The sequence below is a fragment of the Falco peregrinus genome, chromosome 5 (genome assembly GCF_023634155.1).
Source record: "Falco peregrinus isolate bFalPer1 chromosome 5, bFalPer1.pri, whole genome shotgun sequence".
NCBI lineage: Eukaryota > Metazoa > Chordata > Aves > Falconiformes > Falconidae > Falco > Falco peregrinus.
The window spans coordinates 79,741,602-79,768,566 of NC_073725.1; the positions used below are offsets into that span (position 1 = coordinate 79,741,602).

At 38.1% G+C, this 26,965-nt stretch overlaps 1 protein-coding gene across 3 annotated transcripts; it reads right to left on the reverse strand.

Annotated features, from left to right (window-relative positions):
- MARF1 (meiosis regulator and mRNA stability factor 1) lies at positions 1 to 26,309 on the reverse strand. Of its 3 annotated transcripts, none has more exons than XM_055804145.1 (27): positions 26,179 to 26,309; positions 24,647 to 24,854; positions 22,335 to 23,000; positions 21,140 to 21,314; positions 19,543 to 19,769; positions 18,557 to 18,674; positions 17,660 to 17,832; positions 16,459 to 16,893; positions 15,760 to 15,929; positions 15,500 to 15,661; positions 14,611 to 14,800; positions 13,715 to 13,893; positions 12,727 to 12,807; positions 12,147 to 12,383; positions 11,240 to 11,359; positions 10,706 to 10,881; positions 10,234 to 10,454; positions 9,378 to 9,520; positions 7,925 to 8,058; positions 7,281 to 7,483; positions 6,566 to 6,793; positions 5,560 to 5,790; positions 5,238 to 5,450; positions 4,428 to 4,488; positions 4,195 to 4,335; positions 2,982 to 3,152; positions 1 to 2,447 (listed from the first exon to the last, which is right to left on the reverse strand). In XM_055804145.1, exons 2-27 carry the CDS (start codon positions 24,791 to 24,793, stop codon positions 2,215 to 2,217), a joined length of 5,235 nt encoding a protein of 1,744 aa, XP_055660120.1. In that variant the 5' UTR covers positions 24,794 to 24,854; positions 26,179 to 26,309; the 3' UTR covers positions 1 to 2,214. The 3 variants fall into 3 exon arrangements, with proteins under 3 accessions (XP_055660120.1, XP_055660118.1, XP_055660119.1); XM_055804143.1 differs by having other exon boundaries at positions 22,335 to 23,003; XM_055804144.1 differs by having other exon boundaries at positions 22,335 to 23,003; positions 24,647 to 24,851; positions 26,179 to 26,286.
- Between the last annotated feature and the right edge of the window lie 656 nt (positions 26,310 to 26,965).

Here is a 26,965-nt window from a genome sequence, read left to right on the forward strand (position 1 = left end):
TTATGCTTGCTTGAAAATTTTATTGACACAACTGTTTGGTCCCAACACACGAAACAGCGCTTGAGCCACAAAAGAAAGTGTCCAAACAAAGTAGACAGCTAAGAAAAGAATTTTCTCTTCTCCGTCCCATTCCAAGAAAAAGACAGTGCATAAATTCAGGGCTTCAGTGACATTTTTTTTTTTTTTTGAACAGACATGAACCTGAAGTAGTACATTTAATTGTTAAATTAAAGAATTTCATGGTTGTAATGCTCTTAAATCTGTAAGTCACATCATTCATTTAACCCTTTGGATAAAAAAATATATTGCAATTCAATTAGGTATTTTGTTACACTATGAACACAACTTCTCAAAAGTATTATTCTATTACTTTCAAACAGCAATTTAATCAGAATCACACATGAATCCAGAAAAAGATATGCTGACCTCCATAAATGGTATAACCACCACACTCACTTTGACAAATACCATATCTCCCCCTGAAGCAAAAAAAAATCTGGTTTTCTTTAGTACTCAGATGACTTGTAGCTGCATTTCATGAAAACATAATTTCAGGTTGGTCTTCTCCATTGCATGCTCTTCTGAAACAAAGATCTAGACTGATCAGTGTTAACCTTAAACTGAAGGTGAAAGCAGATGTTCTTGCATTTAACTCATTAAAAGCATTCCAAGAAAGCTTACTCTAAATTTCTTTCTATAGCAGTATGTCTGTAAAGGTTTACTAAGGACTCAAAATACTGTGCCATAATGCTCAGAAAAACTTCCAAGTGTTTCTCTGTATTCAAAATGGCTATAAATTTGCTACTGATAATACTTGCTTAAATTTAAAAGATTTTATAACAAAATCTGACTAGTAAAATTCTGTCTATAGCCATTGTTCAGTGGCATTTCCTGTTACTGGCTGAGAAATTAGAGCCCGCGTTTCATCTCTTGTACATTACAATAGAATCCACCTAAAAAAATACTCAGTTGGCCAGTGGAAAACCTCTAGTATAGGTTCTTTCAATACTACAAGCAATTTGTTTGCTGCCTGGCAAATACAACCCATTGTAAATGCCATGGTTACCCAGGATGGGTATAAAGTTTCATACACTGGACATACATTTCTGGTAACTAGAGTTAAGGTCACCCACTGACTTAACCTCTCCTCCAAAGCCAGCCCTTTCGAAAGCCAACACAAGATGCCACAAATTGAAAAAAAGCTTCCAACACTAGGAGTAAGTTTCAGAATAAAAACAAGACACAGCTAAAAGACAGCACATCAAACCATAAGCTTCCCATTTACTGAACATGGTTAAGCAGAAGAACCTTGGCATTTCCACGTGTAGTTTGACCTTTACTTACAGGTGGAAATAGCATCAATACCTTCCAGCCAAACCATTTCAATAAGACCTGCTCTATTATCTGTAATTTATGCATTAAATGCATATTTCAGAAATATCAGAATCTTCCTAACTTAATTTCTAGACACAATAAAAATCTGTGTGTCTGTATCTTGAACTTATGACACCAAGACAGTCTTTTCCTTAACCAAAGCCATGCCAGACTGCAACTAAATATAAAAGGGAAGCTTAAAGCATCAATGTCCTAGAAAGCTCCTAAATAGAACGGAAAGCTACAGAACACATTTAAAACAAGTTTTACAAAAAATCCACATAATCTTCCACAAACATCTTTAGACAAAAGAATTTCCAATGCAGTTACAAGTCATCGGAAAGGTCAGAGAACAAGTTGCTCCTCTGGAGGACAATCAACTTCCTCACTGTTGTCATTTCAGGTCAGCAAGTTAAAGTTTCTCAACAGGCTTTTGAAAGACAGATCATGCATTTTATTAATACTGTCTGAAACAATACCAGTAAGCAACAGCCTATAGAATACAGTATGCTACATGTATGATTACACCACCGAGGCTTAAAGAAAATAAAATCTGTTCCATTTTAGTTGAATTGATATTTTGCTTTTACTGAACACATTTATGAAAAACTGTAAAATTTAAGAATAATTTAACGAATGCCAGAATTTTTTTCAAAATAATAGAAAAAAATCTGCTCTGCTAACAGCTGTGTTCAGTGTAAAAGGAACAAAATCTTCACAGAACACATTAAATACAAATTAACTCCTGTAGGCCTTTCATTAAAATACATAAGGGCTAGCAAATAGCTTTACTTTGTGCAGAGTCCATACGTATTTGTCTTTCACACTATAAAGAAAGAGTTAAAGCTTGGTTACAGGTGCAAGTGAGAAGTTTGCTGCCAATTTCACCTTGTTTTTGTGTTGCTTTTTGGCTGGGCTGTCCATTGCTTCCTTGTTTACTTGGGTTTCAGAGGACTGACAAGGAGGCACTGAAGCATTCTCTGTGGTGTTGGGCACCACAGAACCAGAGATCAATTTTTCTTGAGCTGTAGTAACAATTCTTTGTTTTTCTTCTTCTGTTAAAATCATTATCTCTAAAATAAATAAGACAACTCCAATTTATTGATGCTCTATTCTTGAAAAGTAAATACTATTTCTCTGGTAATAGGCAATAAAATATTTTAAAAGAACTTGTTAGCCTTCTTTGAAGCTAGAAGCATGTTCATGCCTGCAGCTGATGTGATGCTTGCTTCTAGTTCTGTCCGCATCATGTACTATTTTGAAGGTTTAATTTAGTTCCCACATATTAAATCTCTCAGTGCTCAGAAAAGCACTGCGAAACTTCTGTTGTGAAAAGGTCCCACAGGCTGGCAAAACAGCTTTATTGGTGGATAAAGGTCCCTATAAAATTCACCCCAAAGAATGACAATAGGGTACTTGCAGTCAGTACTCAAGAGCTTCTGATGGATGCCACCTGCATTTCCCACACATCCCATTGTGCAATTTAAATACATTCGTATGTCTTTAAATGGAACTTTATACTATCAACCATTTGTTTGATGCTTTCTTTTCCAAATTGTATGAATTATTTTCTGTAAGTAGTAGAACACAGGCAAGCAAACTCTTACCAGAGAGAGGTGCAGGGCGTTCTTCAAACTGAATGAGGTCTGCAGACTCAAGAACTACTGGATCAGGTCTCAGTTGTGGGGATGGCAGGCAGGAAGGAACTGGCTCACAAAGGAGGTCAACAGGAGATGTGTTTGTGAGGCAAAGAAGTTCTTGCTCAGTTTGATTAGAAACTACAAAAATAAGGGAACATCTTTCAAAGTACCTGTAAGCTGTGCAGGTGTCAATATTTCAGAACTAGTAAATGTAAAGTCTTCAGGTGTGATTCTGAAGATTTGAAAGCTATGCTGTATTTGAAATACTAGTATCAAACGAATTTAATACTAAACTAACCTCAGATTCACTCAAAAATTACTTTGCTGGATCAAGAACATCTAACTAATTACAATACAGCAAACAAAGCAACAGTATATTAAACCTACCCCTTGCCTGAGGAAATATACCCCTATACTAAAATCCAGCATTTGCCAAACTTGAGTAATAGAAGAGCAGCTGAGGAAGGCAAGTCCCACAGGAACAGTCTTTAACAGAAGGGCCTGTTACCAGACAACTTCCCCCACAGACATACCAATACCCTATCAACTATTTATATACCATCTAACACATTTACAGGTGAAAATTAAGCTGAAAGTTTCAAAATGAAGTGACAAGCCTAGACTTCTGAAATAGTAACTCAAGAATCATTTCACATGTTCTCCAACCTGCAGGTAGTAAATGAAATTGGAGAGCACAGCAAGACACAAACTATGAGGTCACCATTTCCCCAGTTACTTTGATTTGGAGATTTATACTAACAAGACTGCCATTATTATTTGTAAATAAGTTAAATAAGTAACAACACAACCAACATAATGCCACAAAGGAGCACTCCATTCCTATCAAAATACAGAAGACATTCCTAGCAGAAGCTGCTGCTGACCGTCTTTTCTCATTAGCTTTATGCTTGTAGACTTCAATCTCCACATAAATCCATGGGAAAGAGTACAGTACTTTTAACAGCTATATATGTACGCTGACAGCTGAGAACAGATGCCCTTGTGAAGAGGACATGTATCTAACTATAAACTTTGGGAGAGGTTCAACAGCTTTCAAGCTATAAAGCATTTCTACAGAGGTTCGGATTGAGTAACTCACACAGCTTTCCCCCATGCTGCTCTGATTACTCTGCTTATTTCCCCCAAGATAAATTTCTTATATAAATTGCTTTTGCATTACCGTTGCTAGGTGTTCCTAGACTTAGTTCCATTGATGAAGTGGATCCTGGGGTCTCCATAATATGTCCGTTATTGTCAGCAAGTTGATTTCCATGATCATCCACATGATCAGCAGGGGGAAAACTAGGTGAACTAAAACGAGCTACAAAAAGGCAAGTTTGTTTGGTTCGTTTACTCAAGTCACTTCTTTGAGAAAAAAAAACAAAGATACAGCTCAAAATTGAAATGGCTTACTTTTCATATCATTCTTTAGTACCACAATTCTCTTATGGCCATGCCCTTTAATCCAGACCACCTAAAGAAGAAAAAAAAGCAAAATTAAACATCGGCATATACTAAGCTCAAAACCAGGCTCACTGCCTTTCATCTAGCCTTGCACTGGTGTTATTTCTAAAAGTAAACTAAAAAATGTTGCTAATTTGTACTACACTACCCATGTAAAAGCTTTGTCTCAAAATAATTGATGCCAAAGTCAAACCACAGGGCTAGAAAGTATACTAACTATATATTAACAAACCTGTGTTTAAACATGAGTTGTAAAATTCCATTTTGTCACACTCTAGAATGATTAATTTAAAGGAAAGCTTATAGCCACAAACTAGGTCACAAAATTATCCATACAATGACAAGATGCCACAGGAAGATTCAGTTATGTGGCAATTCTCACAAGGTCCCACAACTCTTCACTCTTAAAACCAACAGTCTACCCTGATCAAAATGAAGCTTCAGTGCTGTACAGTCTTTCATTCAGTCACGACAGAAATCAGTTATTGCACTTGATAAAGATGCCAAGGATGTTTGTGGCCTCAACAGGAAGTTCTTAAGCAAAGTTTGAACAAAACATGTAAAAAAATACTTTTCTTTAAATCTTTTAACACCATCCAGATTTCTCAGGAACTATTAAAAACACTACTGGCATAAGCCTCCTTTGAGAAGGTAATTATTCTAGTAATTCACAGCAATTAACAGAAGCTGCAGTTGTGTAGCTATTTTTAATCCATGCAGAAGTCTCAGTTTAATTGTGCAAAACAGAATTCTTCACACCTGTGGAATTGCTCCCAAGAGCTCTTCTAAATTATTGCATCCGTATGCTTTAGGTTGCAGCACTTCTCCTGTGTATTTGCTATATGCTACTGGGAACTCATAAAGAAAGATCTGCTGATAGTGGTAAGTGTGAAGCAAGGACCTTACATTCTTTGCAAACATATACAGATTTGTAAGCTTCACATACTCTTCTGCTGTGCCATTGGTAAAAACCTATTGGAAAAAAAGAAAGGAAAATAATAGGGTGCATACTTCCATATCCACTACTTCACAATGTCTTTTCAAAGTATTAAACATACCGGAAAGGATAAAGCTTACATACCTCAACCAAGTAAGGGAGACTCTTAAGGAGTTCAGTTAAGGTCATAAATCCATATTCACATGGATTAAGTGAAGTACTATGGATTGATTCATAATGTTGTTTAAGCTGTTCAACAGAGAGAAAGGATGTTCCATCCCAGGACATCAACAAGACTAGCAACTGGGCAGTCAGAGTCCGCAGAGATTTTCTATTTATCAGCTGAATTTGCTTGCCAGACTCTGTGTCAACCACCTAGAAAAATGAATTGCAAATGAAGTTAGGAACCACGAAGAGATTAATATTTACAAATAAATTGTGTAGCTGGGGTTTGAGCACAGCTGCATCTGGTATTATATACTGCCATCTGATACTCCCCTAGCCAAAAGCACACAGGACAAAGCAGCTTATTGCATGGAAAAAATTTACCTTAAACACACAAAAGCTGTGTAGCAGTTTCTGTCCACACAGTAGACATGACTTTACTCTTTGTTCCAAGCCAGCTGGACCTGACTAAGGCCCAGCCTGAATACCAGCTGCTAAATTAACAGATTTAGAGCAACTAAACTAGTATGTCCACGTAGATGTAACCTTTCTTTTCCACTTACATAAGACCATCTACATAGTTACATTGACAGTCAAAGCCTTAAACCATAGATTAAAAGTTAGGAATATAAAACATTAGGAGACTGATAACTACTACAGTTACCAGAAAATTATTGCTTTTACACAGTTAAAATCAGGTAGGAAAAAATTCTGTATTGTTAAGTAAAAAATGGTATTGTAGGACTTAGTTTATTTACTAAGCAAACATGAGTTTTCCCAAAGAAAGTTGAAACAACGGAATAACAAGGAGAATATCATAGGAACACAGGAGTTAGATTTAAAATCCCTTTGGAATTGCCCCCACAACAAAATACTGTTTCTAGAGTACAGTATTAAGAAAACTGAGACCTGTAATTTGAGACACAAAATTCTTTAACACATTACACACCTCTTGGAGGGATAAACTACAAAGATAAAAGATTACCTTTACAACATGGCAAAGTTTTTGCATTAAAGCTGTAACTGAGCTAACATCATAGTCATGAAGACGCAGTGTGTATCCGAACGTTTTACTGTACTCTGTCAGTAAATCAGTCATCATTAGACAGTTGTCTTTCTGAGACCGCAGCAGCTTAACAAACTGGGCAGCAACTGCTTTGACTTGTTCCACCTCTGTGAGTGTGAGAATTTTCTCCTCCCCACATTCTAACACCTACAAAACAGAAATTATCCTTTGTTAAAGTGATTTACCTAGTCTGGATAATAAAAAGTATTATCTGTACTACAATTCAGTGCTTGCAGGCAGTCATTTGAGATAGCTGAGCCTTGCTACATAGCAAGATATCTATACAGCAAGAAAAAGTATGCAATTTCTGAAATACAGAAGACAACTGGTTATTAACCTTTTTTAAAGCAAGTTAACACAACTTTAATGAAACTTAGCTCAATTTTGATGCACTAAATTCTCTAAGTGTAATACAATTTAGAAAACTTGAATTTGTTATCAAACTTAACCTGAATGTGCTAAAAATCTTAAGATCCTTTCACCAAAATAGTGTATCAGACTTTCTTAAATAGCTGTCTAGCACCGTGTGCCATTTCTAAGTCGCACTGAAGTTAGAGAAATATAACCACTGGCTGAAACAGTTGTACAGATCTCAGAGAAATGTTTTAGTATAACTTAGGATTTTAGAACTTACAAGTAAGACATCTGGTATGGCTTCAAAGAGTTCAAGCAGTTTTGTAAAACCATAGTAAGCAAGTTTGCACTGACGACCAAAGTGATGGTGATAAGAAGGAATAAATTTATTGAATGGCATTCGAAAATGGGGTTGATGGCGCAGTAAGTCTACTACCTCTTTAGAAAATTGTTTGGTTCTTTCAATTTCTTCTTGTGTACGTTCTAAAATTCAAGAATAAAGCAAGAGCTATGTAACCAACACTTATAAAATGCAACAGAACATAAGAAAACACAATGATTGATTTTCAGCTTTATCACCTATCATGTGAAGTCACTATTTCTACCACTGAAGACCTTTAATAACTGGACAAAGATGTCTGTATTTTTGCTGTGTGGAAACAACCCACTAATTACTCCACAGAAAGTTTAACTACATGCAGAAGTAATAACTTTATGGGTTTTGCCACCTGCTTTCCTGTCTGTTCCATTGTAAATGTTCCTAGAATGACACATTCTTTATTTGCTAGAAGTTCATAACAGTTATGAAGATAGAAACAACTATCAGAAAATCTACGTCACCCTTATATACATGAGTTAGCACAGTTTTAATATAGTCAAAGAACAATTTCTTTGGCAACAGTAAAAATATGTACATGGACATACCTCGTTTGGGAATACAAATTACCATTTCATTGTCTTGCTGGGACAGACAGATGGTCGTATCTGGAATTTCTGATATAATATCAGCGAGTTCACACACACCATACTCAGTCACATCCCAGTCCTTTGAAAAACACCTGAAAGTTATAGAACATTTTAAAACAGAAGTATTAATACATGCTGTGCATGCAAAAGAATTTTTAAGTTTAAAGAACAAGTCTCAAGCCCTAACAAAAAACCCACATCATTTTATATAGGCAATAATGAGTATGTGAAACAAAGGGGAAAATATTCCTAATTCAAGTTATCTACCTGTTCTAACCAGAAAAATAAGATACACTGATGGCTCACGTAACACTGGAATAAAGAGATGATATGTCAACTAGTAGATGCCTCAAACTAATTGGGGCAAGTGACAATATAAAGTAATATTTTTCGAGTTCAGGTTTAAATTACATATTCTTAGATCACTTGTTATACAGCTCCATATAGTTACACTTTCAGTCTGTATTTGCTTAATAGTCATGGACATATGCTCTTCTTAAGATTAGGTCTCAAGAGAAGGTAGAGACCATATCCTGGAAAACCATATTAAGATTCACAATACCATGTAACATATTAAAAGGCATTTTACTGCCACCCTGCCCCCTGACAGGAACCTCTTGAAGCAACAACACTCCACATATATTCTTATTCAACAAATGGCCAGAGCTGACTACAATGGAGATGTACATTTAGAAGATGTGGAAAAAACCAATCTGTTTTTGCCAATAGTGTAAGTAGAAGCATGCATTCCAAAAAAGGAGCTCTTGCTGCATGCAGCACAATAGCACATCTAGCATGAAAAATGCTATGGTTTCCTCAAAGCACATTAAGTACTACTTTCTATCTTTGTATTAAGGAAAACATCATTCTTTGTTCTCAAAAAAACCTAAACAGCTTTTTTTTTTTTTAACCATGCTAGAATAGAATGTTCTTCCTGGCAATACGACAGGTATTACTCCTTATTTTTGCCCCATTGCTAGATCCAGTTAAAGAAGAGTATCTATTAACAATCAATCATTTTTTCACTTCATCAAATTTTATGTATCCCTCTGAAGAAAGTCTAACACTAGATCTTCTCTTTATTGTTCATGTTAGTGTGCCATGACCTGCTTGCTTAAATCCAACCTTTCAGTCATGGCTTCAAAGAGAACCAATAAAATACAATAACCTATTCCAAACTCCAATAAAGTTAATGGACCTAGTACTAAAGGAAGCAGTAAAGTCTGCCAGACAGCTTTTAATTTTTGTTTTCATTAGAAGTTTGAACTTCCACATCACAACAAATAGGCAATATAGTTGCCACAGTTTTGTATTAAGATTGAAAGCGCTGACTGTCTTGCACTAGGTTTTAAAACCACTGTTGATAGACATGGCCTGCATAGTCGTTCTTGTATCATTAAAGTTCACTTACCAGTGATAAGCCTGTAAGAATTCCCTCACAATAACCTGTTTACTGGCCTGGGATTTCAGAAGCTTCAGTAAGTCTTGAGTGAAGCGCTTAACTTGAGCTCTGTGTGTTAGCGTTAACAAGCGTTTGGAACCCATACCGAGAATCTGAAAGAAAATTTTATTTGATCATTCACATTCTCAGTAAATTTTTACAAGATATTTAGGAGCCAGTTCTACTACAGGTAGGCTAGAAATAAAGGATGTAATAGAGAGTAATAGAGACAGCATTTGGAAAGGCAGCCTCATAAAGCCATATATTGTGTACTAAGGCATATGTCATCAAGAAATTAAGAAATGCTTCCTCCATGAGTACTACTCAAACTGTTGCACATTTGTATTAGTTATCTTAAAATTCTACAACCAACTGGTGTTCAAAGTAGTAAGGTGTATGTGACCATAGTGGAATTATTTGTAACATAAGGCCACACAATTTGTTTCACACAGAAATCCTTCAAGTCACAGGCTATGCATTACGGCCTAACTTAAAAGCACTCAGCATTTGCTGTGCTCTTATGATAAACACCACAATCAAAACCAATCAGTAGCTACAGGCTAAAAGCAGCTTCAAACTATTTAATCTAAGCCTCTGGAATAAAGAGTTCATTTCCCCAGTTGTTTTAGAAGGGTGGGGACAAAAATAAGCCAGAAACAACATGTCAAAAAAAAAAGACCACAATTGCATTTCAAGATTCAGTTAACCATCTCTTTCAAGGTGGACTATGTAACTGCATAGCATCTGTTACACAATACCAACCAGTAATTCAGATAGTTGAAGATACAACTCCCCATGTTAAAAGGAACGGTGCCATATAACTCACTTGCAGTACATGAGGCACTGCTTCTAGCAGCTCCATTAATTTAGAATACCCATAGTCAGACACACGGCATTGCTTTGCGAAGTGATGATGGTATGTTGGGATGAATTTACTGACAGGTATGACGCAGGACGGTTGGCTTTTAAGTAGATCTATCACTTCTCTACTGAACTGAATAAGTTGTGGATTACCTACAGGGCTCTTAGAACGTAGAAGCCAAGGATCTAAAAGGGAAAAAAAATAATTGTATTACTGAACCTTTCACTAATACTCTCCTAGTAAGCACTGCACTTTATTTATGACACAGGCTAGAGCACCGGAGAAAAAAACCCGAACAACAAACAAATGAACATTCAAGCTAAAAGTTTATCTTTATAAAAAGTTTAATAATTATATTCAATTTATTTATGCTCCTCTTAATTTTTTTAGTGGAAAGACTAATTCAGAGAAGAAATTTTTAAATAGAAATATTTACCTGTAGTAGGAGGTGGTGGTTTGTTATGTATCCATTTAATAACTTTAATGCCATTTTGGGCAGTGGCAATGTTAACTCCAGGAACACAGGTAATTAGATGTTCTAAAGGAACACCACCCTGGCCTTCTGGCACCATTTCAAGATCATTGAACTCTGACATATAACAATCAGGAAAACTTTGGAAGAAAAAAAGCTTCCATTATACACTAAAATACCACTATAACAATTGTCCTAAAAATACCATTATTTTGACACACTTCCTGAGCAAAAGGCTTTAACAAGCTTATAATACATTATAGAAGTCTTCATTACACAGACATTTTAAATAAGTATGTGTTATTTTTTTTGCTTAACAAGAATTCAAAGAGTAGTAGCTTCATAAGGCACTTACTTGCTATAAAAGATACCACCTTACATAAGAACTGGTGGTTTTATACAACAGGTAGTTTCAGAGCATTACAAGAGCCACCAATAAAGTTTTAAATCTTTAACCTATCATCCCATACACTAAAAGCCTAAATTAAAATACTTTACCTTAGTAAAGGCACAGTACCCTCATGTGTCTGTAGAAGACTGTGAACCTGGGGAGCGAATGTCTTCAGAGACAAAACCACAAAAGGAATTCTATAAGAATCTGGATCAAACTCATGCTCACTGTAAAAAACAAGAGGTTCAAGTTTGTATGCTGATCCTACACATAGCTTAAGCATAGTATGCTTTTACTCACATACACATCCATAGTAAACATTATGCATACAATATACTGCTACTAGCTGACAATACCACTATATACAGCCACAAGCAACTTCCATCTTTTCTTCTTCACAAAAACTAATACAGCTACAGCAAATTTCCAGGAGAGAAAAGCAACATTTGTAAGGCCAGATTTTTACCATTATTAGATTAAATTTTTCAAATTAAGTTTTAGCAGCACATACCAGACAGATGACAGCAATCATCTAATAACTGCTCTAGTAGCATAACCTGGTTGCTATTGAATAAGCCAAAAAACTTTGTCTATAGCTTCAGGAAATCTTCAACCCAGTATGAATCACTTAGTAAATGTAACTGGAGGGCAAAGAAGAATGATCAGTTCCAGCTATAATTACATAATAAAATTCAGGCTATTAGAAATCTCTAGTGTGTATAATCTTCCTATATAACCAGAGGAAGGCGGTGTACCTTTCAGTTTCTGGTTAAGGGGTATTCGATCTTGGTGGCTGTGCTAGAATACAGTAATCTTACCTGAACAGACTGAGAACTGCCTAGAAAACTCACTGTACCATCTCTCTATTTTCTGCCTGAATTACCCTTGTAAACATATAAACAGTGACTGGAGCATGCTGTATGAACATGTCTAACTCAACTTTAATAAACCTGTAAGCGTTAAGTGCTGTTCAAATTTTTTGTGAGATTTTATAGTATTTTATACACAGCTTACATAAAGTCTTTATTCAGGCAATGCTGCTTACAAACAGGCTCGTGATATTCCAGCTCTTCAAATATTATAGGACTACAGTTTGCTGATGAACCATCATGTGACTGTGAAGATCCCAACGGACTTTGCCGGGCTTGGCTGCTGGGTAAGAGGCACACCAGCCGCCCACTTCCTTGGTCACGGATTGCCACGGTATCTGTTAGTTTATATAAGTCTGATACAACTAACTTACGCCCAAATCTAAAAGGAAAATATTAAAATAAATACACATTACAAACACAGAGAATGCAATAACCTGCATTTTTCATTTACGAAGCAGTAATATGCTAGAAATTGCTCTATGCAAAATGTTAACTAAACTATTCATCCCCATTTAGAAAAATTAAGTAAAATACTGAAAGTATAACCTTCTAAGAAAGGCCACTATCCCAGTCATTGCCTCTGGACAGATAATATGCTGCAACATCTAACAAGAAACCTGTAACACTCCATTCTGTTACTCTCTATAACTCACTAAACAATCACACGAGCAGATTCTTTTTTGAAGTACTGGAAGAAAAAAAAAAATCACAACTGAACTTACTTTTTCTCATAGATTTCTGTGAATTTGAACATAGGCAGACAACAAGCAGGTGCATCCTGCAGAATGGACATAGTTTCTGAGCTATAAAAGAAGTTTTGTAACATTAGCACAAAATTAATTTGTTAGTATTAAGTCCCCAGGCCAGACTGGTGAGATACTTACAGATGCAGTTTATGAACTATAAATATCACAGGAAAAATTGCATTCCCTTCCATCTTAGCACTACAAAAAGTTGAAACTTCAGATCATGGCAGTATAAGTAGTAACATTTCTGCTAACTTAACAGGTAACATCTCTGAAAGAGTTACATCTTTCATATGTGGTAAGATTTCAAGTATCTATAAAATGCAACATTAAAGCTGCAGCATTAGAAGTTACCAGCCCGGTCATTACATTAAGAACTTTCAACAGGCATAACCTAAAATGCAAGACTGTAATAAAGTTGTAACTTATACAATGGCTTGAGCCATTATATAGCTGTGCAGCACTTGGGCTTTCTGTAAAATAAAAATAAATGAAGACAACTTTCTTCCTAATGCTTTCTTTCAGTAAGAAAAAGATTGAAACAGAAAATACTTGTATTCTCCCTAGCATCAGCACTGTAGTTCTGTCATCTTCCATATAGAAGATGTAGACCAAAGTAACAACAACAGCCTTTAAAATGTGTATCCCATATTCTAAAGAGATGCACTTTCTTGGAGGAAAGAAGAAATAAATATGCCAAGCATAATCTTAACTCAGCTGCACAAACTAAGTTATTCAAGTATATCAGTATTATGAAAGAGTACTGGTGAAACTATACAACAGATGTACTCAGATGAAACTTAAAATATAAGCAGTGTAAAAATGCTAAACTGAAAGCTAGCTAGGCTGTATTATTTCACACATTTACTTTACCTCCCTATCACTCCTTTGCTTAGTATTTTAAAATCACCTCTCAGCTACTAAACACATGCTAGAACAATTAAGAAGACACAGCACTTCATACCTGAGTAGAGCGAGTGATTTACTAGCAGCTCCCGTTGCTAATGAGACCTGGATCCTTTTACTGCCAATTTTGTATCTGTGAAGACTGCTGACAGCACTGATAGCTTCTTGCAGATTTTCCATCTGAACTGTAGCCTTCAACTGGTAGTCTGTATGAGGGCTGAGCTCTACACTTTTTACCTAAAACAAAGAACAGATCTTACATATTTATCACAAATCATTAACCCAAGGCAAGCCAACACGAAAGTAGCACAGTCTTGCTTTGGCCACGAGCTGAACGTAACGCCAAAGGGAACCAAGTAAGATGGACCACAGCCAATAGGACAGTGCAAACAAGAACCAAGTGCAATGAGCCTTAGACAAGTCAAGACCATGATATTTGACACAAGCATCATCTTCCCATGTAGAAGATTATGCCAGAAGAACGTAATCTACACGTCAGGCAAACATAGCCACTGCAGAAGTGACTTCTTGCATAGTTGCTTTTCACCAATTCACACTCTCCATATCTGGTTTTGATCACTTAGGATTCAAAACAGAAACTCAGTTTTCACTGTGATTTTTAAGCTGACATTAAGAATTCAGCTTTACAGCTTAAAAAGGTTATGCAGCTAAAGCCTGAGTCTCTTCTCTGCATGACTAATGAGCCACTTACTAAGAACGTTATATACAGAACTTCAGAATACCCGATCTATGAAGACCACATACAAATGAACTTATTACAAGTAACGATCTGGCCTTTTTAAAGGAAACACCACCTCCTTTTAACAAAGTTTAAGTCATGTTTGGATAAGCGTTCCATTCCTAATCACTCAAAGCTAGACCACATATGTGTCCATAAGTAATAAACCAGAAGTTCTGAAAAAACAGATCTAATAAAGGTATTTTAGCCTTTACCTTGCCATGTCTTGAGAAAACTTCTTGTAAATTTTGCTGCAACTCTTTTCTGGACAATCTGTAATCTATATTGCTGATATGAATGTCTGCACCATTTGCAAAAGGATCAGGGCAGTCTATACCACTGGTATGATTTACTACATTAAACGTGAGTGGAGATGATCTGTTTGAGAGGTTTGGAGACATACTCCTGGGCAAAACAAGAAAATGTATGAGCTCAAGTAGCTATTGTACAATTCTGATATATAGACATCTCAAAATTAATCAGAAAATAGACACAGGTCACGTGCACAAACACTGCACTTGGAAAGTATCTTCCTAATATGTATGTGTGCAGGCAAAACAAGTTTCACAACAAGCAAAACATTGTGATGAGACAAGTATTTCCTATAAAAAGAAAGGAAATCATTCATATCATGTTTCAAAGTAACTCAATTTAATAATATATTTGGCACCAAGTTTCCTGCTCTCTTACTAACACATTAAACAAGTCAAACTCATTCACATGATTTCAATAATTGGCAAAGGCCAAATATTTAAATGTACAAGAACTGAATGGGCCTGGATGAATTTCTACTGAGGATATCAAAGGCACTGAAGAGAAGCAAGATGTCTGCAATACTACTTCTGCAGATTTTTCAGAAGCTTTAAAGACAAAGTTGGCAGGGAAAAACTGCCACACAACAAGTTTCTGAAGACAAGTTCACTATCTTCTATTTACATGCACCCTGTTAGCTGTTACACAGCACCATCATGGTTTCCTTTTGCCCCCACATAAATCAGCGTATCAAAGTGCTTAGCATGCACAACTCTCTATGCATCTGTCAATAATCAATGTATATACTGGTGAAATCTCACTTCACCTCCCAAGTAAGACACAGACACTTACCGAGATGACCAGCAACTCTGAGACATGAGTAAAGGACTGAGTTGTCTTGAGGCTGTCAACTTACTGAAAGCAGAGGGATAGCTGACCTGAAATACAGTTTCATCTTTGTCTTTTTTATCTACAGGGGAATTGGTAATGCTCCTGGAAGCAGAGGTGTCTTTTCTATTTACAAATATATGTAAGAAAAAGAAAAAACATTATGTTGCAGAATTCACATTAAAAAAACCGTAGCTAACATTAATGTTTGTTTTTAAACATACTTCTGACCGCTTTTACAGGATGATTCTCCCATTCCAATTTTTTTGGTTGCCAGAGACACAGGAATTGCTGCATTAGAGTTACTCTGAGGAGAGGGAATTTGCTCTCTTAAGTGTTCCTGCTGGTTTTCAACATTTTTACCCACAGTCTTCGATTCAAGGCGGCACAGCTCCTATATTAAAACAGGCCAAAGGTCAGCATTAAAACACCAGACATTCCTTTTCAGAGGTTCTCCTTGTGTCAGAAACTTAAGATAACCGACAATTTTTTCTTTAGTAACATTTTTGTTGGCACTTCAAAACCAGGAATATTTGATTTTGTGTCAGAAAATAGCAGCATGTCAACTAGTTGAAATACTTTTGCTATACTGTATATCTGCCCTAGTTTTCTTTATAACTAGGCAAAGTGGATCACTCAAGATGTTATACTCAACACCAACACAAAAGTCAAAACTGGCCTAGGATTTGAGACTAAGTACCAGCAGTATTTCCAGATGAGAAAAAGGTGTCAGGGAGTGGGGAAAAAAACCCTCAAATTTGTTGTCTGCTTTCCAAGCAGAACAACATAACTCTCATTTGGGAATGTTACTGTAAGTTATAGTTAGTCATTAAATAAGACTGACAAGTTTAAGATAAAGCTGTAACAGAAGCAATATCAGAACATGAGGAAAAGCAAGAATACTAGACTAGGTAGAACAGTACCTGTAAACTTTTAACATTTGTGGGTTTGATGATAGATCCATGAATCTGTAATCCTCTCCCAGCAGAGCCTTTGGTACCAGAAGACTGATCACTTGAGTCTTTGTTGAGGAGGCACAGCTTTGTGTTCTTGTTAATTTTTTTGGGAGACTTCACCTTTTCAGTTCCCACAAAGCTGGAGCTTTTTGTTTCATTAAGTTCTTTGTTTTTGGGAGTAAAAGACACTACAATCCTGTTACCAAAGACATCTTCATTTTCCATTCTCTTCCGAGCCCGTTCAGCACTTTCTTGATTTAAGAAACGGAGAATTGCACTGCTTCCAGAAATGCTCAGCACCTTCCCTCCACAATTGTCTGACAAACGCCTAAGTCTATTACTGACGCTTTTGCTGTCTCTGTTTGTTGGCAGATTATAAACATACAATAGTGCATGGCATGCCTGTTTAAAAGGAGCAAGATCTTAATTTGACTATGTCAGAATAGTTTCCCATTCAAAAATCAGTGTTTTTACATTGATTCTGGTGACACATGCTCTCCTCACCATTCCCAAGGGGGGTTTTTTGCAGCATTCAATTTGTTTGGAAAACTCTCATACCAAAGTAGATACTCAAATTTCAAGCTCCAACATAAAGTTTGAAGAGACTAGAGACCCTGATCAATATCTGATCCTTCTCCAGATAAACATCACCAAGATGTTTATCTTGCAACCCAAGAATCCTATACATTCACACATGCATGTGAACACATAGTTCAGGAAGTTATTTCCAAGAAAGAAAAGTCCTTGAGTGCAGTGCAACAACAACACAGAAAATCCAGAGGGAACCACCAGGAAGACAAAAAGCCCCAAACAAACAGTAGAGCATGACTCAAAACTGTTAAGAAAGCATCACAGAGCTGTCTTAATACTCAACTAATTTCTTACCCTAACTTTCTGCCAGTGAAACAGACACATAAGATCACATTATCTGCTAAAGTATTTAGTGATAAGAACACAACCTTGCTACTTTAATTACTTCTATTTCATTCTCTCAGTCTTAAAGCAGAAAGCATACCTTCATGTGACAGTAACTGAAACTGTCAAATATGCAGCAGACATGTCTCAACACAAAAAAAACACAGATAATATTTAGCCTGCTCTCCCCCTAAACTGGCTGATGGGGAGCAGGGGGTGCAATGTCTGTTGCATTAAGAATTAAAAATCTTACCGGCATTTTTAGTGGTAACCTTGGTGGCAAGTCTGAAATAAATTCTTCAAAACAAATGAGCTCATGAGCATGATGTAAGAGTGCTTCAGAAGCTTGGTTTTTATGCACCAAAATGATTCGAAAACCATGTCGATGTCTCAGGTCACTGAGTTCCAAAGCAAAGTTTACATCCGCTGAAATAAAAAAAAAAAATAGAATTAACAAGAAAAAACATGGAGAAGACAGAATAAACAAAAAATCCCATATCTCACTTCAGAGTTCTATTTATCATTGAAAATCTCCAATGAACAAGCACCAACAGCTACAAGGCTTCTCAACAGACATAATTTAAATCAGCAGTTAGCATTCAGTCTTGGACAAGGGCTTCTTTTTAATAGAAACTTCTAGCAATTCATTTACAAGGCATTCAGCTAGTACCATACACTCCTGTAACAAACATTTGTTTATAGCTTTAGGGAGAAACCCAAGGCAACAGACAGCAATTAAATAGTTGACTGGCTTGAATATTTAACTGTATAGTATGCTGCTACAAGAATAAAATAACAAATGCATATTGCTCAAAGCATTCTGAAAGATTACCATAAGGAAGACTAAATGAGTTTTACTTTATTAGCTTCCTGCTGAAGCTGTCTAACTTTAGACAGCTTTTATATGCACGCCTACTGACAGTCAACAACAAGACATCAGATTCCAATGCTGATTGAACTAAGCCAGGTTCTCACCTTACCGTCCCTACTTTTCCCTTGCTGCCACCGACATTATTAAGAATTCTCAAGCAATTCAGTTAAAGCCAATTCTAAACACAACTTGTGGAAAGCAAAATAGTATCATATGCAAAAGTACTATTGGAGAGAGGAACCAAATTCTGCGCTATAGAAGAGTACCACAAACACTTACTTGACACAAGAACCACAGTGGCAGGTGCAGTGTGTGTATCAGCAAATCTCCTAAGACTTTGCCTGAGTTTGTCATCAGCAGCATTCTTTGCTGTAGCATTGATGTGTGCAACAGTCACCTGTGGAAGTACATACACTCTACAGAAAAGCTTGAATGTGAACTATCCTTGCTTAAAGTGTTTTTTATTTAACACAATACAAGCTTTCACATGCACTCTATTTAGATAAATTAATGCACACATGCATGAAATACAACATGCATGGATCTGAAACTCTTCTAATGAGCCATGAACTTCAACCTTAGTAGGTCAGCAATGTCTTAGGGATGACTTCTGCTGTTTTGTGTTGATCACAATTTACATACCTAAAAAACATTCCATAAACCCTCATTTGAAATAGAGGAGTGACAAACAGCAAGTACTCACTATCAATTCATTCTACCTCATATAAGCAGATAAACTGTCAACCTGTTACCATATCTGCAATTTAGGGGGCATGAAGGGAATTTCTGATATAGAAACCTGCACAAAAAGTTAAAAAAAATAATACCAAGAAACAGAAGGTATTGACAGAAAAATAGGTAGCATCAAAAGTGCCCCAATCAATACCACTAACTTACAACTGTCCTTACCAATCAGCAAAGTATAACTTCTATTACTTTTGTTAGTGAAGTTCACAGATCACAGTCCTTTTAGGTTAATTATTTAGTCAGATTTGTAGTATTACACTAGAAACATCACCACCACTTATTACTGGATGAAATCAAAATCCTCTGTGAACACCGAAAGAGTAATCTACAGACTGTAGTCTCAAAAACACCACATCAGGAAAGTTCAGCATTGAAGACTCCACCCATAAACCAATTACAAGCTCATGTATTGTAACACACAGAAGCTAGCAAAGCTTTAGTAAATACGACTCACTATTCACACACTCACAGTACACAAATTCTCAAGCAAGAACACCAAGTAGATGCTGTTTTGATACCTGGCAGTTGTTTAGCTCCTGAATAACTTCTTTATTTTCTTTGCTAATGTCACACACACAGATGAATTCTGCCTCTCTGTGACCTTTAAAAAACTTTTCACGAATCCTCTGTACAACTGCTATAGCTGAACGGCCAGTGGGAACTGAACAGTTTTCAATATCCCAGAAGACTCCAATGGGGGGCAAATTCTCCAGAACTTGGCCCGTTATTGCGACTTCCGGAGACCCTGTACAGGTTTAACACAGCTCATTTTAATCTCCAAATACCAAAAATATTAAAAACTTAGCATACTATAAGCTTTGCACATGGGAAGCTTTATGTTTTACAGAACAGCATGCCCAGGAACACAAGTTCAATTTTATTTTCTTACAGCATCTAAAAAACATCAGCCTTAAACAAAAACGTAGTCACTGTCAAGTTAGGATAAAGATGCAAGACAACTTCAGCTTTACTCTTAAACTCTCAAACAACCCAGTAATGTATTTAAAATGTTACCAAAGGCTGAAGTGTCATGTGTCATGAAAATTGCCTGCAGTTTGTCACACTAAACTTAGCAGGTGCTGTATCAGTAATGGAAGTGAAACATGAAAGTTGTTCAAATTTAGTGTGCGTTAGATAAAGAATCTAAACAAAATTGGATAAGATTATCAGTATAGTGTCATGGATTATAGAAAATTAACACTGTATGGAACAAACAGAGAAGTATCCTACAGTTAGGAGAGTGAGGCTGAGTATTTGCTGTTACAGGCTATGAAGTGCAAATAAAGTTTCTGGTGCTTCAGCACTCTGAGTATCTATATCATTTTGAATGCACATTATATGCCCATTCCATCCCCACAAAACAACTGGTAATGTGAGTAATGACACAGAATCCTCACAGGTCAAAAACTAGCTTAGAATTAATTTTATATTCTCAGTTAACATGAAGTACAGCAGAGAAATGTCACATTTGCCTAGTTTTCCCTCTACAAGACTCACTGGAATTGAAATTTTAAGGACACTTCACTGAGGTGTTGCACCTCAAAAAGGTAAACATGGGCACAGTCTTAAAACTACCCAGTTTCTTATTCTTCCACAATTTTAAGTCTGTAACTTCCATATGAGCTCTGATTTTGTAACTGAAGCACTACTAAAGCTGTACTAAGACCAATTATTTCACACAATATTTTCCTCAAGAACACTGAGGAAAAGCTATATTGTAACTATGTTATACCTTTAGTGCATATGAAATCACAATAGACACTACAGACTAAGAAAATTGTTTTCAAAGTATGGCTGAAGAAAATTTCTTTATACACCACCAGAACAAAATAGCTTCCAAGTCCTTAGTGTTTCTTTTCCTAGCTCTTAAAATGCTGAAAATCATAATAGTAAAAAATCAAAACTCTATGAAAACAGTACAGTAAACTAGATAGTCAAAACAAGTAAATTCAAGTTTGACTCTGCAAAACAGAAACAAGGTATCTTTTTTACTGTTTAGCCTTCTGTGACTGTACAGACATTTCCAGAGAACCGTGCAATTTAAGAAAAACTCTTGATGTACAACAGTATTTAAGCAGGACATCCATTAAGTGCAAGTTTCAAACAAGTGTTTACCATATTTCTGTGGTGATTTGCCAAGGCTGCTTGCCAGCAGCAAACTCTTCTCGTTTCCTGTTCCTTTGGTTCCACAGCCATTACATATTGGGATTGGAACAGGTGTGGTCTGTGCACTTGGAGGAGGAATATTCGGCCAGATTTTAGCAGCATCAACTAGGCTGTTTCTGGTTGGCTGTTGGGATAATTTTTCAAAATACATATTCATTTAGTATACAATTTAAACACATACTATTACATGGTAGAAATTTTCTCTTCTGCCAAAATTGCAAGTTAGATGTACTCTACAAAGTTGATTAACAACAGTAGCCCTGGATGAAGGAAGCTTCTATCCTAAAGTCTTTCCTGGCAAACTTAGCTCTAGATGTCCAAATGCAAGGAAAGGTTCTATTAAACTGCACATCAAGATGTGCCATCTTTAGAAGTACAATATGTATTCTAAAAAAAAAAGCCCACCACAAAAAACCCACCATGTAATGTGAAATCAGCACCATTAAAGAGTACAAGGTTGAATCGCCTCCCTCCCTGCAAAAATATTAAGTCATAATTCCAAACATACTGAATTCATCGTTTATTGAAATTAAGACACTTCACTTTTCTATTGGAAACTCAGATTTTAAAGTTTAAGTAACAACATCTTGCAAAGCCAAGTATGTTATTTCACTTGAAATTCCTGTTAAAACTCAAGCAGTTTTTATCAGTTCTGAAGTGTACCAAATTAGTATTGAGGTATAAATTACAAATTTGGGAAGACTGAACTAAGACCTATCAACCCAAAACTAGAATATCCTTATAGCATCAGACATTTCACCTGGCTTCCAAACGGATCTTTATTAATCAGCTTCCCAAGGGTACATGTTAACTGTTGTTAGCCTCTCCTCACAGTCACTATGGAACACTAATTGGAGCTGTCAAAAAAGGTAACTGTCTTTCAAATCCAGTCAGAATTCTGCTTAGGTACATTACAGATCCCCTGTAAGCCAAACATTGCAACAGTCTCTTTTGTTTTCCTATAGAACTGAATGTTACCTCAGAAAAGAGATTATCCTCAAAAAGCATATAATTTGGACTGTGCATCAGCGACTAGGAAGATGCAAGCTGCAACCCACGGAAGCTGGTGTTTTGCTCTAGTAGCTTTATTTCAACATTAACCATATACCATGCCTAATAAAAGAGAAATGTGATGTGTACAAACCTTGCTCAAGCAGTCATTGCAGTAGTGAGAGCCCTTTAAACAAACTGAAGGTGTCATGTTTAGGTGCAAAGGGTTGGCGCACACACGTGATGTTAGCTCCGACTGTGCAATATGCTCATCCAAGTGGCCTGTAGCCCCACTCGTGAATTCAGCACAAGGGAAATAGCCAGAAGATGTGCAGCTCTGAAGGGCTGGAAACTGATGCAGTTTGTGCACGTTACCATGACAGGACGGGAAATGGAGTTTTCCACAACAGGGCAGATGTTGACAGGAAGATACACTGTTTTCTACACACATGCCAGGGAACTCACTTGCAATGCCTGCCAAATTGCTTCTAGCTGGAGGGTTCTTCAGTGAAGATGCAGACTGATAAGCAAATCCTGACCCTACTTGACAAGTAATTGTCCCAGTGCTTTTTGAGTCTAATATTGTGCCAGGGTGAATCAAGTTACCACCACCACCACCACAATGCATTTGTGGAGTACAGGAAGAGTCAGAGCCATGAGCACAGCAGCTTACTTTCGGGCCAGGTGAAAGCTGTATTTGCTGTTGCTGAAGAGGACGAACATCAGGAAGTGGTACTGCCGGGAACAGTTTAGAGCCAGCATTACAAGGAGATGAAGCATCCTTCAATTCTACAGCAGCTTTCTTGTTCTCCATGTAATCCTTCTGGAAAGTGAAATCTCAGTTACATTCATATACATAAATACAACAACAATATAATAGTATAAACAAGCATATTTTTAGACTGTTACAATTTTGACAAGAACAGGAATTTTGAAAAGCATTATCTTTATGATTACTGCTACCTCACTGTCTGAGCATATAAAATAGTAAAAGAAACATGCCAGTTGTATGCCAGCCTGAGATATATTGACATCATTGGATTTTGTAAATCCAATTTTGGATTGGACAAAACCAAAAAGCTATAAACCAAGTAGCAACAGGTCTGTAAAACGGAATTTGAAAAGCAGAGCTGTTAGGCTAAGGCTGAGAGATACTCCACAATTGCAAACCAAAAAAAGATTTATTTCTTGTAAGAGCAAACATAAATGGATGCAATGGAAAGTAAAAAAACCCCACAGTTTGGAGGTACATAAGTAAACATCTTACAGTTTATTAATAATAATAATTCTAAAGTGTTTATTCTAAGTTATAGAAGTAAGCATTAAAAGACTAAGATTCTAAAAAATTAGAAATTATATTAAGCAGGTAGACTAACAGAGGACAGAGAAGTCCAAGTTTGCACCACTGTGTAAGTGCTTTTCATTCTCCAATTCAAGACAGACACATACAGACATACAGGCATAGAGAGAAATACAGGGGGTTTTTTAAATGCCAGCACTGAAAACTAAGCAAGGCTATAAGGAATACCTGAACAGTCAAGGTCAGTAGACCTAACCTTCACACAATTCACTGAAAGTACTGGCCTACAGCTCTGGAGCAAACAAATTTTACTTTTCAAACAGAATTTAATAAATTTCCTTCTACATGGTAATGAATAATCTATTACCCAAGTTCAAAACCATTTCTCTCTACCCAATACCACATCATATGAACTGAAGATACACTCTGCCAAAAATCTGTCTGGAAATGGTTTATGTTAATTACGGCAGATCCCTTCCTAACCCCACACACATGAGAACAGCAACACAACAGGATACATTGTTATCTGTTTTCCCCCATGTCTTTTACTGAAAGTCAGATTGAACACACATGAATGAGTGTTATTCACAGCTAGAGCTTACTTACTCAAGTCAATCATTGTGTTGTACTATTCCTATTCCTTAGCACCTTAAATATATAGAATCATATACAGTTACAGAACAGGAACATTTAAAGGAAAAACAGGAAAAATTAGACATTCATGAAGAACGGTATCCATAATTGCTGCAACTACTATATAATAATAACTCATGGAGTTCTAAATTTGCTTCCAAACTAAACTGATAAAATCTGGAAGCATGACAACTACTTCCCTACTCTACTCTTCATCCATAACTTCACAGAGCTTTCAAGAAGCTGCCTTACACCCTTTTTAAAGGGGCCAGTTGTATCATTCCAAACAAAGATGTAGAGAGTAAAACCTGTCAAGCAAAGCAGCTTGCCTGCTTTCACCAACACGGACAAGAGAGCTGTGAACACAATGGAAGACCTTAAATACCCAAGTAGGTTTTGTACTTACCACAGTACCTACTGTCTCCTCTTTCCCCCCTCCCCACTCACTCCCTTTCATCAGCAATAACACCGCAGTCAGTTCTAGCGCTCTGTAGCAGGGTATCAACCGTGCTTTTAGTAAAGCAATGAATTACCCTTTTTGCACTGCAAGGCAAAGATTTTTCAGCAGCAGAAAAGCAATTAGAAAGTTTCCAGAGCCATGGTTTAGCATCATTCTCTTGTCGCTGAAGCCATCCAAGTGATCTATTGCAGAGGTTCTCTGTCCTGTTTCCATCCATCATACAGCCAAACAAAAAGGTTCAACATTCTTTCATCACCCCTTCCTTTCATTCTTCCCACCTGCTAAAGAGAAGAGAAAGAAAAAGAACAAAACAAAAAAAAAGAAGCATGTTTTAAATAACTTTTGAGACAAGAGAAAAACCACAGTGATCTTATCAATTCCACTACTGCTAGATGACTGAACCTGCATTATTTATGTTAAATTTAATTATGCATATGGGACATGGCCTTGACTATCCCTATTTAGTACAGGTATGTTCCTTGTGACCTGCAGCACAGGTTAAGTAGTCCGAGGAAAACCCATGGCATCCACAGAGTTCCAGAAACGCATCACTACTAACATGAAATAATTCCCTGAAACTTAAGAACGCATTCTCCTAGAAAGAGAAGCCAGGAGGCCGGTTTTTAAGAACAGCTCATCAGCAAACACAAAATAGGTGCAACTGAGCACAGGTGAAAGAATTAAACTGCATATTCATTGTTTTTCCATTGGCTAACAAAACTATATATACACCTGTATTAAGCACACAGCACTTAATACTTAAACAAAGCTTTAAATTATTAAAATTTTCTACAAATACTTCTACTAATTTTCAAGCAGCCCCACAGCACACCACATCAATTCAGCTTTACAAAACCACAAAGAAGCAAAACAACTTCTTTCAGGGCCAGCCACATTGTACCAGAAAAACTACAACTAGCAATGAAGGCTTCGACTGCATGGATTAGACTACACTCCCCCAGGGGTTTTTTGCATTTAAACACATTAACCGTGGAATACATTCCATAGCGTTACATTTGCCCCAGCATTGTTTTTAACCACAAAAGCCTGATTTCCTTTTAAAGAAACGTTTATCCACATGAACCTTAAGTACCCCAAAACGACGGTGTATACCATATTAAATCAATCGAGTTCCAGAACTCCAGAGTACGTTACTTTGAAAAACGTCTGGTAGCACCAATTCGTTTGGGAATTAGAACGGCAAGTGAAAAAACCCAGAAGTTACACTAACTGCACACGCTCGCGCTCTGCCCCCTGCGGCTCGCAGCTCCGCGGGTGCCTCCGGCGAGGCCCGGCCCGCAGCCCGGAGGGAGCCGGCGAGGCCCTAGCCGCCCCCGCCCCCACCCCCGGCGGGCAGCCCCAGCGTGCCCCAGGCCGCTGCCGGGCGAGCGGCCGCTCCCGCCCGCGGGGCGGCGCCGGGCCGAGGCCGCCGTACGGCTCCGCCCGGGGGACGGGCTGCCCCCGCGAGGGGAGCGGGCCCTGGCCCCGGCCCCTCCCGGCCGCAGGGCCTCCCCAACTGCCGCAGAGCGGCGGAGGTAGCCCCAGGCGAGGGGCGGGCGGCGGGCCCGCCTCGGCTCTGCCCTACCCGCGCCCGCCGCGCCTCACCTGAGCCGCCGCCAACGCCGCCACCCCTCACATGCCGCCACGGCCCCTCACACCCCTTTGTTGTCCTCCCTCCTCCCTCTCTGCTCCTTCTGCCGTCAAGCAACGCCGAGCACCGGAAACCAGCCGGCTGCCGCAAAGGAGGCTGTCGTAACGTTCCGCTCCACTCCCTCCTCCTCCTCCCCAGCGGGCAGGGCCGGGCCGGGCGCGGGGGTTTTTAAACCGGCCCGGGGCCCGGAGATCCCGGCGGCCGTTGGCGTGCGGGCCGGGGCGGGGCTAGGCGACACCCCGACCTGGGGTAGGGGATCTGTGGAGGTGCCCGCGCCCAGTCGGAGGGTGCCCGGGCCCGCCCTGAGGGGATGAGGGCGGCATCTCAGGAGATGAGGGAGGCCCCGGCCAAGGACACCCGGGGCCCTGGGCGGCGGGAGCGCTGAGGAGCGCCCCTGTGCCCCTTCACACTGGGATCCCCCGCCTTGCAGCGCGGGGGGTGGCTCGGTGCGGCTGCCTGAGCGGGGCCGGGGCCTGCAGGGCCCAGCAGAGCCGTAGGCGCCGGCCTGGGGTGGGCTGCGAGAGGCCCTGCAGAGGGGACTTGGCCTCCCCGGGGCCTGAGCAGGTGATGAGGAGATTGCCACTGTGTTGAACTGGACTCTTATAGGTAATAATCTTTGGTGCCTTGCACAGAATTTAAGTTTTCACTTAGAATTTTTTTCACACACACACAAACACAAAATCTTGATAGGTTGCCAAGGGTGGGCAGGTTTAACCATTTTAGGCATTTAAAAGAGCCTGT

Coding starts and splice junctions, on each gene's coding strand:
- MARF1 (XM_055804143.1), bottom strand. CDS start 24,793: ATGATGGATGGAAACAGGACAGAGAACCTCTGCAATAGATCACTTGGA. Junction 7,484..7,924: donor AATTTGTATTCCCAAACGAG/GTATGTCCATGT, acceptor CTTGAATTTTAG/AACGTACACAAGAAGAAATT. Junction 4,336..4,427: donor ACTAAAGAATGATATGAAAA/GTAAGCCATTTC, acceptor GCCTTTTTGTAG/CTCGTTTTAGTTCACCTAGT.